This window comes from Heterodontus francisci, chromosome 2, assembly GCF_036365525.1.
Source record: "Heterodontus francisci isolate sHetFra1 chromosome 2, sHetFra1.hap1, whole genome shotgun sequence".
Classification (NCBI taxonomy): Eukaryota; Metazoa; Chordata; class Chondrichthyes; order Heterodontiformes; family Heterodontidae; genus Heterodontus; species Heterodontus francisci.
In genome coordinates, this window is record NC_090372.1 from 11,779,906 (window position 1) to 11,793,230 (window position 13,325).

Genomic DNA, 13,325 nt, shown 5'->3' on the forward strand with positions numbered 1-13,325 from the left:
CCTCTGTCTTGCAAACAGTCATGCACTGTCTGTATTGAACATTGGGACATCATGCATGAATGAGGCTGTTAGTTAAAACAAATATGGCCAAGAAGAACAGCTGTATTCTGCAAGTCATAATTCCGGAGTTAGGGATAGAGCAATGACACACAAAACAGGGCGAGTAATTGTATACTAATTTTTCAGCCAGTAGTCAAAAACATCCCGTGGGCAATTTACCACGTTGTTATGCTTTTGTCTAGCATTTGTAGAGAATCTGATTTGTCAATTGATTAATTGACCTGCTCATTCAGATTGGTGCAGATACCAAAACTGGTCTCCCCTTAACAGTCTTCGGATAATTTTTCTGCACTAAAGGTGCTATATAAATGCAAGTCATTGGTGTTGTTGTACACGGAGGTATTTTCTGAAAAGGTAATGTCATGATTTGAAAGGTTTAATCAAACTGCAAGTGCATATAACTGCTTTCCCGAAACACAGCCAGTTCTCAGTGTCTCGTACAGGCTTGTCTAAGCACGCAACTATTCACCATCTGTGTTCTGCTCAAGGTCTCCTATTCCAGCATGAAACATACTACAACATTCATTAGTAGATGGATTACATTGAATTATGACTAACTGTTGAGTTGTAATGCTCACAGTTACAATGGAACGTGAACCTCTGGCACTCATTAATGCCTGTACTCCCAAGCCAATCAAGGATTCTCTTAGGGTAATCTCCAAAATTGTGATTTTTTTTTTTTCATTTCTACACTTTAGCATCTTTACTCCTATAACTGAGAGAACTGTTTGATTCTCCTATAATTTTTCACAAAGAAGTTTTTTAAGAAGCAACAAAAGTATATTAATCAGCAATAACTTACTTTTCATTCCACAAATTCCAATTGAAAGTTCCTTAAACTCAATGTAAAAGTAAATTCAGTTGAGACCAAAATTATTTGTATGAAAATAAATGTGCACGTTAAAATAACTTTTAAAAAAGATTCAATGATGTCATCGCTCCAGGGATCAATCACCAATGAATTGACAGCAACCAATAATATGGCAGAGGTACAATTTACCCCCAAGTTGTATTTAACAACCATTTTTCAGTTGAATACGATAATACAGTTGACAAATCACTTACAAATAACCTTGCTTCCAACTCCATCGAGTTTGTGCTACCATGTAAAGACAAATCACATACGAGGACCACGAGGTTCTGTACAGCAAACACGCCAAAGTGCTTTTCAAATGGTGTGGGCCAACGTTAGGGAGACCAGTCACCATTCTAAAAAGGTCTATTTGAAATTAAGGCAAAACATTTTTTTTTTTTACCAAAGAAAAGGTACAATCCTGAAGTGTCACAGAGTGAATTCAGGGAGGTATCCGGTCAGAGTCTGCTCCTATGGGATTGTGAGTAGTGGCAGGATAACAGTTTCCATGGCTGATGAATCAAGGCACTCTAGTGGACAGACAGCCATAGGCAGTGAGTTGCCTTCAGAGTGGTGTCCGGTTCTCAGTATGGTATAGACTTCTGCAGCAGAACATAAAGAATTAATTGACCAGACAAGGTTTAGAAAGAGAAACTTCAATTCTTTTATCACAATGTTTTATCCAACTTATTATCACGTACAATATATCACTCTAACTTTCATACTTTGATAGCCTTGATCAGCAGTGATCTAATTCTGTGATATGATGTTCTATATAACATTCTATAATTACTGCAATCCTGAAATTATTTTTAATTACTCTGAAAATCTTTAGCAATAGGTAATTGGGTGAAAAGATGGGTTACAGTGTTGTCCCATACAGACTGATGATCTGAAAGTCTTGAAGAAGACTCATCTCCAGGGTTCTGGCGAGGAAAGCTAGGGTGTGGGACTAGATTATACAGTTTGCAAAGGGCCAGCACAGGCACAAAGATGGAATAACCGCCTTAAGTCTGATTCTGTGAAGATACCATTTTCAACCTAGACGGAAGGACTTGCTCGGGAAACGAATGGGAATTCTCAACTCAGAACATCAGAAAATTATCCCTAGTTCAGGACTAATGGTTTTACAAAATACTGCTGCTGGCGGAGATCATCATGCAATAGGATCGTATATTGAGAATTTGGGAGAATAGTATGCTCCACAGGATTTTTCATCCATTATTGAGCAATTGACAGCTGGTGTGATAGAAGGGACGCTGCACCTCAAGTAGGAAAGAAAAATGGGCATTCAGTTCAACTCCTCTTGTACTGCAACTCCTGCAAGCAATCATGAAGCTAATTTAATGGCAGTGCCACAGAATCCCCAAGTAGATGCAAAGCGATAAATCTAAACATTTAGAATAACAGCTGCCCTGTTGGATAATAAGGCGCTTCGATGTGACATGATACGTATTCTAATTCCTTGATTTTTCTTTGGATTTGGTGTGTAGTGGGTTTTACACCCACATGAACAGCAGGTGAACAACTGCACTGGAGTTTCTGCGGCTAACACTCATTTCACAGTGGCAGTAAGTTCCCAGCTTGCATTGGGCCTCCTGCTGGGAGCCTCTTGTGGTTCGGAGGAGAGGGGGATGTCCAATGCTTCAGCATCTCTTAAGAAGCTGCAGCTGGCGTTCAAGCAGAGTTACGCAACCGTATAAAGGGGCGGCACAGTGGCGCAGTGGTTAGCACCGCAGCCTCACAGCTCCAGCGACCCGGCTTCAATTCTGGGTACTGCCTGTGTGGAGTTTGCAAGTTCTCCCTGCGTCTGCGTGGGTTTCCTCCGGGTGCTCCGGTTTCCTCCCACATGCCAAAGACTTGCAGGTTGATAGGTAAATTGGCCATTATAAATTGCCCCTAGTATAGGTAGGTGGTAGGGAAATATAGGGACAGGTGGGGATGTGGTAGGAATATGGAATTAGTGTAGGATTAGTATAAATGGGTGGTTGATGGTCGGCACAGACTCGGTGGGCCGAAGGGCCTGTTTCAGTGCTGTATCTCTAATCTAATCTAATCTAAAAACATTTGGCTGTTTGCCAGGCAGTGGCTGTGTGAGGCAAAAGAAGTGAATGCCAAAAATGGCTAAACAAATGCTGAGGCAGGAAAGAAAATCTGTGGGTGAGTGATTAACTCTCTTTGATGTGGAGGTACTGCTCAATAGGTAGGTCATTAGGCACTCTGGTGCATCCTCCCAGAGCCCAGCGTTATGACATGCCTGGCAGGAGGTGATGGCCGGAGTAACATTTGTACATTAACAGGAAACAGATGCAGAATAAGATGGCAATTGTTAAGAACACTGCTAAGGCGCATCTATGTAACACCTGCTGTTCTGCTGAACTGTTGCAAGTGCTTCAACTACAGCTGGTTTTCTGGTGATTTTGCAGAAGTTAATTCTTTTGTTTTTGTTTCTATGTAAACATTTCCTAAATATTCTGATTCTCATAAAGCTCACAAACAAAAAGGCACAGACACAAAAATAATAAATCAGTGCCCTCATCAAAGAACAGGGAAAAAACATTCAAAAGCCACTGAAACAACAAAATCCATAAGAAAGCAAATTACTGCAGATGCGGGAAATCTGAAATAAAAACAGAAAGTGCTGGAAATACTTATCAGGTCTGGCAGCATCTGTGGAGAGAGAAACAGAGTTAATGGACTGAATTTTATCCAGGCTCCATGGAGGCACCCTTTAAACACTGCGGGGTGCCGCAGAGCCCCCGCGATATTTCACTCGGGGGCTCATTAGCATCACTGCGCCGAGCCTCCCCCCCGATGATACGTGGGGAGAGGCGGGACATTCGGCGCAGTGAGGAACCCTTTGACAGCTGTGCAGCGGGCGCTGGAGACCTATTTAAAGCTTCCTGACAGCTGTCAAAGAATACTTACCTGATGGCTGACAAGCAGGGCTGCTGTCAATCTGGCAGCAAAGCAGAAAGTGCTGCAGAGATCCAGCAAGTCAGGCAGCATCTGTGGAGAGAGAAGCAGAGTTAACTTGTCTAAGTTCACAGGCCTGAAAGTTAACTCTACTTCTCTCTCCACAGATGCTGCCTGACCTGCTGAGTGACCCCAGCATTTTCTGCCACATACTTACCCTGTTGTGTCCCAGTGTCCTGTGAAGTTGCGATCCTCTTTGAGAGATACAGCACTGAAACAGGCCCTTCAGCCCACCGAGTCCATGCCAGCCACCAACCACTCATTTATACTAATCCTACATTAATCCCTTTTCTCTCTCACATCCCCACGATTCTCCTACCACCTACCTACACTAGGGGCAATTTTTACAATGGCCAATTTACCTATCAACCCGCAAGTCTTTGGTATGTGGAAGGAAACCGGAGCACCCGGAGGAAACCCACGCGGTCACAGGGAGAACTTGCAAACTCCGCACAGGCAGTACCCAGAACCGAACCTGGGTCGCTGGAGCTGTGAGGCTGCGGTGCTAACCACTGTGCCACCCTTCTTCCACTCAACTGTAACATTCCTTCTTGTAGGCATGCTGCACCTGGATGAATAATCTTAATTTTGCACATTCCAGGATGTGGGACTGAAATATACCATAAAAGGTATTACAGAGGTTTGCAGAGAACACACTGCCACAAATGGGAATGCACGGGTGTCACAGCAATGTAAATATGTCTTTCACTAAATGTTCTTCACCAACATAAGAACATAAGAACTAGGAGCAGGAGTAGGCAGTTCAGCCCCTCGAGCCTACTCCGCCATTCAATACGATCATGGCTGATCTCATCTCGGCCTCAACTCCACTTTCCTGCCTTTTCTCCATAACCCTTCAATTCTTTACTAATTAAAAATCTGTCTATCTCCTCCTTAAATTTACTCAATGTCCCGGCATCCACCGCACTCTGGGGTAGTGAATTCCACAGACTCACAACCCTTTGAGAGAAGTAATTTCTCCTCATCTCTGTTTTAAATCTGCTACCCCTTATCCTAAAACTATGACCTCTTGTTCTAGAATGCCCCACCAGAGGAAACATCCTCTCCACATCTACTTTGTCAATCCCCTTAATATACCTCAATTAAATCTCCTCTCATTCTTCTAAACAATGGAGAGTAAAGGCCTAAACCGCTCAATCTCTCTTCATAAGACAAACCCCTCATCTCTGGAATCAATCTGGTGAACCTCCTCTTAACAGCCTCCAATGCAACTACATCCCTCCTCAAGGGGACCAAAACTGTATGCAATACTCCAGGTGCGGTCTTACTAATGCCTTGTACAGTAACATGTGTGTCCTTTTCTCTGTGCAAATGATGTGTGCCAGCATGTAGCGCCAATGCACATCCCTTTTCACTGTTGGCCCTCAGGGGAGCCAACGTATGCAATAACATCATTGCCATGCCACCATTACTCATGAGCGTCTCCACGTATGCAGTGACATGCTCAGTCATCTGCTACCTCTCTTGCTATACACAAGGATGCTGCAGATGTGGACTGGTGCACAGCAGGTGAGTGAGGGTGATGTGTGGCTCGCAGAGCTCACATCGGTTCCTATGGAGCAGAGAGCCTTTGTCTGATAAGCCACTTCCGTACATCCCTAGCTCACTGCTAGCCCTGTGTGCAGAGCCTGGGTGCCATCAGCCATCCCATGCGTCGCTCATGTTGTAGGTCCTCAGCGTCCTCAAAGTCCGAAGAGGAACCCTGTTGACGTCCCTCATCATCATGCCAGGCCTGGCCCCTATTGGGTGCGTAGTTGTGCAGAGCTGCAAAGAAAGGAGCTGGCCTTTTCAGCCCGTAGTACAGGGCATCACCCTATCCATACAGGGCATTGGAGGTGCTCTTTCAGCATGCCCATCTCCTGCTCAATGGTGGCTCATGTAGCTCAGTGGCTGGCGTTGTATCTCTCCTCTGCAGCAGTGGTGGAGTCTCTCACCGGTGTCGGGAGCCATGTCTGCAAAGGATAGCCCTTATCTTCAAGAAGCCACCCCTCCATCTGAGCCAGTTCAGTGAACAGCGGTGGCAGCTGGGACTGGCGCAAGACCCAGGTGTCATGGCAGCTGCCTGAGAAGCGGTCACACATTCGCACCAAACAACTGCAGTGATCACGTACCAGCTTCACCTAGATTGACAGGGCTGCTTTATTGGTGCTGTCTGTAGGTGGTAGCCTGACGGGAGGCCTGATGGCCACATGAGTGCAGTCTATGAACATTAAAACCTATGGTTCTCCAGCAATGGTGCCAGAACCAATGGCCCTCTGGGCCTGGCTGTGAGAGTCTGTCCTGAAGCGGACATCCTCACTGGCCCTCCAGTGCAGGGCATTGGTGACCTCCCTGATGCAGCGGTGCACTGCTGACTGTGTGACCCCACAAAGGTCTCTGGTGGGCCCCAAAAAGGTGCAAAGGCATCAGGCTTGAGAACCACTGCCACTGTGAGGAACAAAGGCATGGGATGTCCACCAGAGCCCACGGGCTGCAGGTCAGCCTTCAGCAGGGCACAGATACGTGTAACCACCTCTCTACATGCGCAATCGCCTCTGACACTGGTGCTCTGACATCCGATGGCATATCATGTGGGGCCTGTAGGTGCACGGCAACCATAATGGCGAGCTCCCCTTGGGGGCTGCTGCTCACGACCGGGGGCCTCTACGTGGATCGCACCTGCTTGTTGATTTTACCTCTGGCGCATACGGATCCTCAGGAGCAGTACATCACACAATGTAGGATGAGCCATACCTATTTCCATGTGATAAATAAAGTTGAACCCTTCATGTATTCGAAGGTTTCCAACAGGCATCGATTTGTGTTGACGGGTACATCAGCTGCTTTCCTGGATCAACTTTGTGGTATGCCATGACATTGCCCATCTTAGCTAACACCCAGAGTGGCACAGCCTGACCACATAAAGATCCTACCAGCTGAATTGATTGCCCCCACCATCCATATAACCTTAATGCTCCTGCCCTTTCTGGCACCCTCCCACACAGAGGGTGACTAGTGTGCCATTGCTGCCTTACAAACACAAACAAACACAGAGCGTACACTGTTAAAGGAGGGATGATACATTGTTCCTCCCTTCATGCCAACACAGCTTTTCCTCCAGTAAACCCAGACCCCTTCCCTTTATGAATGCAGAGTGGGACCCCTGTGTATCCCCCCCTCCCTCCTCCTTTCCAGTATGCAGAGTGGGACCTCTGTAATAAACACCTCCCTCCTCTCTTTATGAATGCAGAGTGAGACCCCTGAAAAGGAACGTAACTTCTGCCGCAAAACCTTCTGTCTCTGTGGACCCACCGGCTTTTCAAATCGTGAACGGGACGTCACGTGACGGCCGCCCATTCAGCGAAAAATCAGGAAGTGTCAATGGAGAGGCAGCAGGCTGCATGATCTGCCGAGGTAAGTACCGTTTAACATATTGTAATTGGGGTGTCGCCGCTGGTAATTTGTGGCGGGCCCTTCTCGACATAGCGGGTCGAGGTGGGCCTCTCCCCGCAGGATTTTACTGGCCCCCCGCGCCACGACCTGCGGCATCGAGGGGCCAGTAAAATTGAGCCCAATGTTTCAGGTCCATGATTTTTCCTCAGAAGAAAAGGATGGCACCTCTGACAGTTCCAATGAAATATTCATTCACCTGTTTCTCTCTCCACAGATACTGCCAGACCTGCTGAGTATTCCCAGCACTTTCCATTTTTATTTCAAACTCATAAGAAAATATCATGCTAAACAGCTTTTAATACCTCCTTCAAGCATGAACCTTTCCCATTTGCCCAGGTTGAATGGGTTAGCAGACAGTACAATGGATTTCAATCCTGGCAAATTGTGCTAAAGGCTATTTAAATGTATTCAATTCATTAATTCATTAACTCAATTACAGAGCCATCCTCTGCTCATGTATAGCGAGACCCACATGCTGAGTTCATACTGTTGGACTTTACATTTTTGTACTCAACTGACTTTGTGCATTAATGTGGTACTTTGTAATGTAAACCAACATTGAGTGATGCACTACTATGGAGCACTTAACAGGCAAGGCTATAATGCAGCTGCACAGCACCACATTTGCAACTTTTTTCACCTTATTGGGCTGCATTTAGGTTTTGGCAGTGCACAGAAAAGGTTTAAATCTGCAGACTGGAACATTTGGCTAAAAGACCAATCAGAAGCTCACAGTTCTGCCACCCTCGTCATAGGGCTGGATTCTACTGTGGGCTTTGGACCCTGACATTGGGATCAAATGGTGGTCCTGGGCCCGCACTTGCCGGGATCGCGCAATCTTCCCGGAGGCCGCCTCCACGTTTGCCGTCTGTCAGGCTCCTGGTGCTGCCGGTCCAATCAAAGGGCAGACAGCTCTGGAGCGTCAGCAGCCTGACGGGAGAGGTGGGCGCTGCTGAAGCAGGTCGAGGTCCGCGAGGGCACCTCAACATGGAGGCGCCCTCAGAGGCATGCGTGAAATTAAAAACGGAGGAGAATCGAAGCCAGTAAAGCCCCTCGGAGCAGAGGGGAAACGCCTCTGGAGGATTAGTTTGGGTTGCGGGTGTGGTGTGGGCTCTCATGCTTGCGACCCCATCATTGTGGCATGGAACTACCGGCTCCGAAGACCACCCCCAGCCGGCTGCAGTAAGACCGTCTCCATTGAGTTGGCGGCCCCCACACGTGGCGGGGGTCATCCACCATCAGCAAATTGCAGGTGAGGACGCAAAATCACCCCTAACTGGGGCCTTAATTGTTTTGATTGTCCGCCTGCCTCTGTGGTGTGGGAGCCATCCCGATGTGCGTCCCCCCTATTTTCCTAGTCCCCATCATCTCCAACTCCATCTCCACAGGGCCAGGAAATTATAGCCCAATTGTGCCACTTCTGAAGGTTCAGTCTCAATCTTTTGAGTCAATGATTTTATTTAACGAAGTGAAGCAGAAAACCAAGACTGTAGCAGTCACTGTGATCTAATAGTGTGCACAGCTGTTGTGCTATACTGGGAAACTAAAAACAGGCTAATTCCAGCACAAAACCTGTCCACCTTTTAAATCCACAAAAGAGTACAGTCTTAGCCCATTACTGTTTAATTTGTTAAACTATAGTAAATTGGAAGAACTGAGAAAGCTTACTGCAGAGTTATCAACAACGCTTGTGTCTTCCTTCAGGTTGTGCTGTGATGTTGCATCTTGGAACAAGCCATTCCTGCTGGACGTCCTGATAGACATGACCGCAGAGTTGTTAACTGTCTCTCCTGTAACATTTAGACACAAATAAAATAGACAGGATGGCCCCTGAGCCAATCAAAATCACTTATGTTGAATGTGAAGCAGAGGAGACAAAGACTATGGTGTAAATCTGGGATCATGCACTCCCAGTGCAAAAGCAGTGCTCAAGTGGATCAGGGGTAAGTCCACAACCAAGTATCAGCCGAAGCTCAGTTGGTAGCACTCTCCCCTCTGTGTCAAAAGGTTGTGGGTCTAAGACCTACTCCAGGACTTGAGCACAAAAATCTAGGGTGAGATTCCAGTGCCTTACTGAAGGAGTGCTGCACTGTCGGAGGTTCCGTCTTTCAGATGAGACGTTAAACTGAGGCCCCGCCTGCCCTCTCAGATGGACGTAAAAGATCCCATGACCCTATTTCGAAGAAGACCCAGTGTCCTGGTCAGTGTTTCTTCCTCAACCAACATCACCAAATCAGATTATCTGGTCATGATCACACTGCTTTGTGGGAACTTGCTGTGTGCAAACTGGCTGCCATGTTTCCTACATTACGACAGCGACTACACAAAAATATTTCATTGGCTACAAAGCACTTTGGGACGTCCTGGGGTCTTGAAGGGAGCTGTATAATTTCCAATCTTTTTACAACATTGGAGCCATAATTCTCCAACACATAGCTCATGCATTTGCAGTTACGTGTCAGAAATGTGGAATCACTGCAATTAGTCCTTATGGCTTTAAACTTCAAAGGATGTTTCGCTTAGGCTTTAACTTGTTTCCCTAATATCCCATTTATACTTGAATATTCTTGTAGATGGGATTCTCTTTCTATGAAAATCTGTGTTATGTGATCACCAATGAAAAAAAGATATCAAATGAATATTCATGAGAGCATCCAATTTATCGAAGTTCCATGGGAACTAAGCAGTTTACTGCAAAAAGTTAAGGGGAATGTAACTGCATGGACAGAGGGGTGAGTGAGGAACAGAAAGCAAAAAGTAAGGGTAAATGGATGTTTTCTGGATAGGTAGGATGGGGGCAATATTGAATCCCAGGAATCTCTGCTGGGACCTCTTTTGTTTTCTATTCATATTAATGGTTTGGATGTAGGCAGAAGAGGAATGATATCAAAGTCTGATGAAGTAACAACTGAGTTGGCATGGCAAAACTGTGAGGAAGAATGTCAGAAACTGCAAGTGGGTATAGGCAGTTAGCAGAGTGAACAGATAGGCAATACAATGCAGACAAATGCAAAGTAGTATAGAAAAAGAGTGGAAAGGAAGTAAGATTCTTAATAGCATAGAGCATCAGAGAGTCCTGCACAATTAAAATATCTTTATAGGTAGAAAAGAGGGTTGTCATGTTTTGAAGTTTTTAATCATCTCTTTCCTCATGGAAATGATTTTAGGATCGAGCTACATTTAGGGGGTTAAATGTTTTAAAGTGAATTTGCCCAGATTTAAAAAGGCCACTGATAGCAAGCAGATGGAGATGGGGTATTAAAGCCAGGAATGAAACCTGTTGCCTGTGGCAACTGGGGAGCAATGGTGAGCTATCACATCTCAAGTGCTTCCAGCAAACATCCACATATTTGGGGATGGAATGTCCCTTCCTGTTGAGTATTGCATGAAGTCAGTTTCAAAGAACGGGATGTGGTGTGGAATGGGAAGTAGAGGAGGGGCGATTGGGGATGCAGTAGCTTGGTTAATTAGCAGCTCTTCTGGCCGAGGAGTGGGTCAGGAACAAAAGTGTAACCTCCTGTGGAACAGGAAACAAAAGAACAAACACCTACATGGTGAGGTCAGCTGGTGAGGTCGGCTGAGAAAGAGACCAATAAGGTTCAGGCAGATTACCTTGAGGAGAGTGCCAATAAGGCCCTATGTAAGCCTTGATCTGACTTGAAGCTAAATCAGACTGAAAGCAAATGCATTTAGCTGACTAACTGGAATCCACTGTGTGGTTTATTATTTTGTTTACCCACGAAAAGAGAACGCAAGTTTGTTTGAGCAAATGATGTCAGGATATCCAGTTCAGATTACAAGGGGATCCTATTGTTACAACCCTGACTTACATCATTGTATAATTTGATATTTTCCTGTATGGATATGCTCTTGAATGTAAGATGCTCAGACTGCTTACAGGAGTGACTGGCACCATTACATCTGAGAAAGTATCTAAAGCAGACCCAAAACTTGTAACAGCGATACAGGGTTTTATATCTAGCTACATTAAAAATTAAGGTAAAGAAGTGATTTTGAAATTGTACAAGATATTGGCTAGGTCACAGTTGGAGTATTATGGTAGGATGTTAGAGCTGCGAAAAGGGAACAGAGAAGATTCACAATGATACCATGACTGCCAGGTTAGTTATCAAGAAAGGTTCAGAAAATTGGGTCTTTTTCACGGGAACAGCGAAGGTTAAAGGGGATCCAGTAGGATACATTCAAAACTATAAAAGGTTTTAAAAGGATAAATTGTGAAAAATTGTTCCCCCAGTTGGTACGTTGACAAGAATGAGCATGGATTGAAGATTACCCCCAGAAGAATGAAAGAGGAAGTTAAAAAGAATGTTTTCACACTGACAGTTATTAGAACATAATGCTTTACCACAAATGGCTATGTTTGTGGATGATACAAAGCTATGGGTGAGTGTTAGGGTCATAGAGGATGCTAAACTATTGCCTGCAGATCTCAACATATTGAGAGAATGGGCTCACGTTTGATAAATTCTGTTTAACAGAAAAGTGTAATGTTATGCACGCTGGTCGGTCTAATGCTTAATATATATATACCCTGCAGGGAACATAATTAAAGCCAGTGATGAAAGAAAAAGATTTAGGAGATAGAATGTATTAATCTCTAAAGGTTTGTGACCAATGCCATGAAGCTATGACTAAAACAAATAGGATTTACAGGACAATTCACTACAGAACAAAATATACCATTTTGGCCTCGTACAAGACCTTAGTTAGCCCATAATTAGAATTCTGCATCCACTTTTGGGCCACTCCTATGGTAGGGGATATTGAGGCTTTGGAAACTGTGCAGAGGAGGGGCACAAGTTTCGATTCCCAGTTTAGAACACCTTAATTACACAGATTTGCTTAAAGAACTGGGTTCATGGACTTCAGAAAAGCAGAGACTCAGGGGCTTTGATTGAGGTTTATAAAATGATGAATGGGACTGGATTGTACAAACTATTTCCGTTGGATAGGTTAGGCAGGACCAGAGGCCACGCCTACTAGTTATGTAAGGGAAGAACGAGGTTAGATGTTAGGTGGTTCTTATTTTACAAGAGAATAGTGGACCTGTGGAACAGATTGATAGCTCGTTCTGTCTTCAGGAGAAAGTTGAGTATGTGTCTTGCGATCACATTGAACAAGAGGTCAGTGCTCTGTAATATAAATCAGGCTCAAAGTGACCTTTAGGACCAGTTTAATCGCCAATAAAGGTCAGGGAGGAATTTTCCAGATTTTTTTAAATTGGCCTCGGCTTTTAATCTGATTTTTTTTGGTTCTCCCAGGAGAATGGCTAGGAACTGATGCATAAAGAACCATAACTGTACCACAGGCTAAATGGGCTACTTAGCATTTTTCCATCTGATATTGTCATATGTCTGAATTGAGGCAGAGCTACAACCTCATTTAAAAAGGAACTGGATAACTGCGAACAAGGCGGCTACAAATCAATACAAAGAAACAGCAGGGAGATGGGATTAGAGTAAATAACTCCAGTTTAATGATGTAAATTACCTCTGTCTGAACAGTAATGCCTATGATTCCCTGTGATTCACAACGAATTCACCCAATATAACACATTTCCTCTGAGATTCTCGGCAGCTGATTTATTGAAGTGCATACATACAGGTGGTATATATGGAGGGTCAAAGACAGAAAACAAAAGGTATAAAGAGAAATAGTAAAGAAGTCAGCAAAACAAAGAAGGGTGGCACAGTGGCGCAGTGGTTAGCACCGCAGCCTCACAGCTCCAGCGACCCGGGTTCAATTCTGGGCACTGCCTGTGTGGAGTTTGCAAGTTCTCCCTGTGTCTGCGTGGGTTTCTTCCGGGTGCTCCGGTTTCCTCCCACATGCCAAAGACTTGCAGGTTGATAGGTAAATTGGCCATTATAAAATTGCCCCTAATATAGGTAGGTGGTAGGGAAATATAGGGATGTGGTGGGAATATGGAATTAGTGTAGGATTAGTATAAATGGGTGGTTGATGG

General features: G+C 44.8%; 1 protein-coding gene across 1 annotated transcript in view; it reads right to left on the minus strand.

Moving 5' to 3' along the window:
* Positions 1–1,400: 1,400 nt before the first annotated feature.
* Positions 1,401–13,325, minus strand: part of myripb (myosin VIIA and Rab interacting protein b) — a 439,089-nt gene continuing 427,164 nt past the window's right edge. Inside the window, exons 17-18 of the mRNA XM_068049915.1 lie at positions 9,011–9,132; positions 1,401–1,515 (exon numbers count right to left, since the gene is read on the minus strand). Of these exons, the coding sequence (XP_067906016.1) occupies positions 1,498–1,515; positions 9,011–9,132 (140 nt within the window). The 3' untranslated portion in view covers positions 1,401–1,497. The remainder of the gene's footprint in view (positions 1,516–9,010; positions 9,133–13,325) is intronic.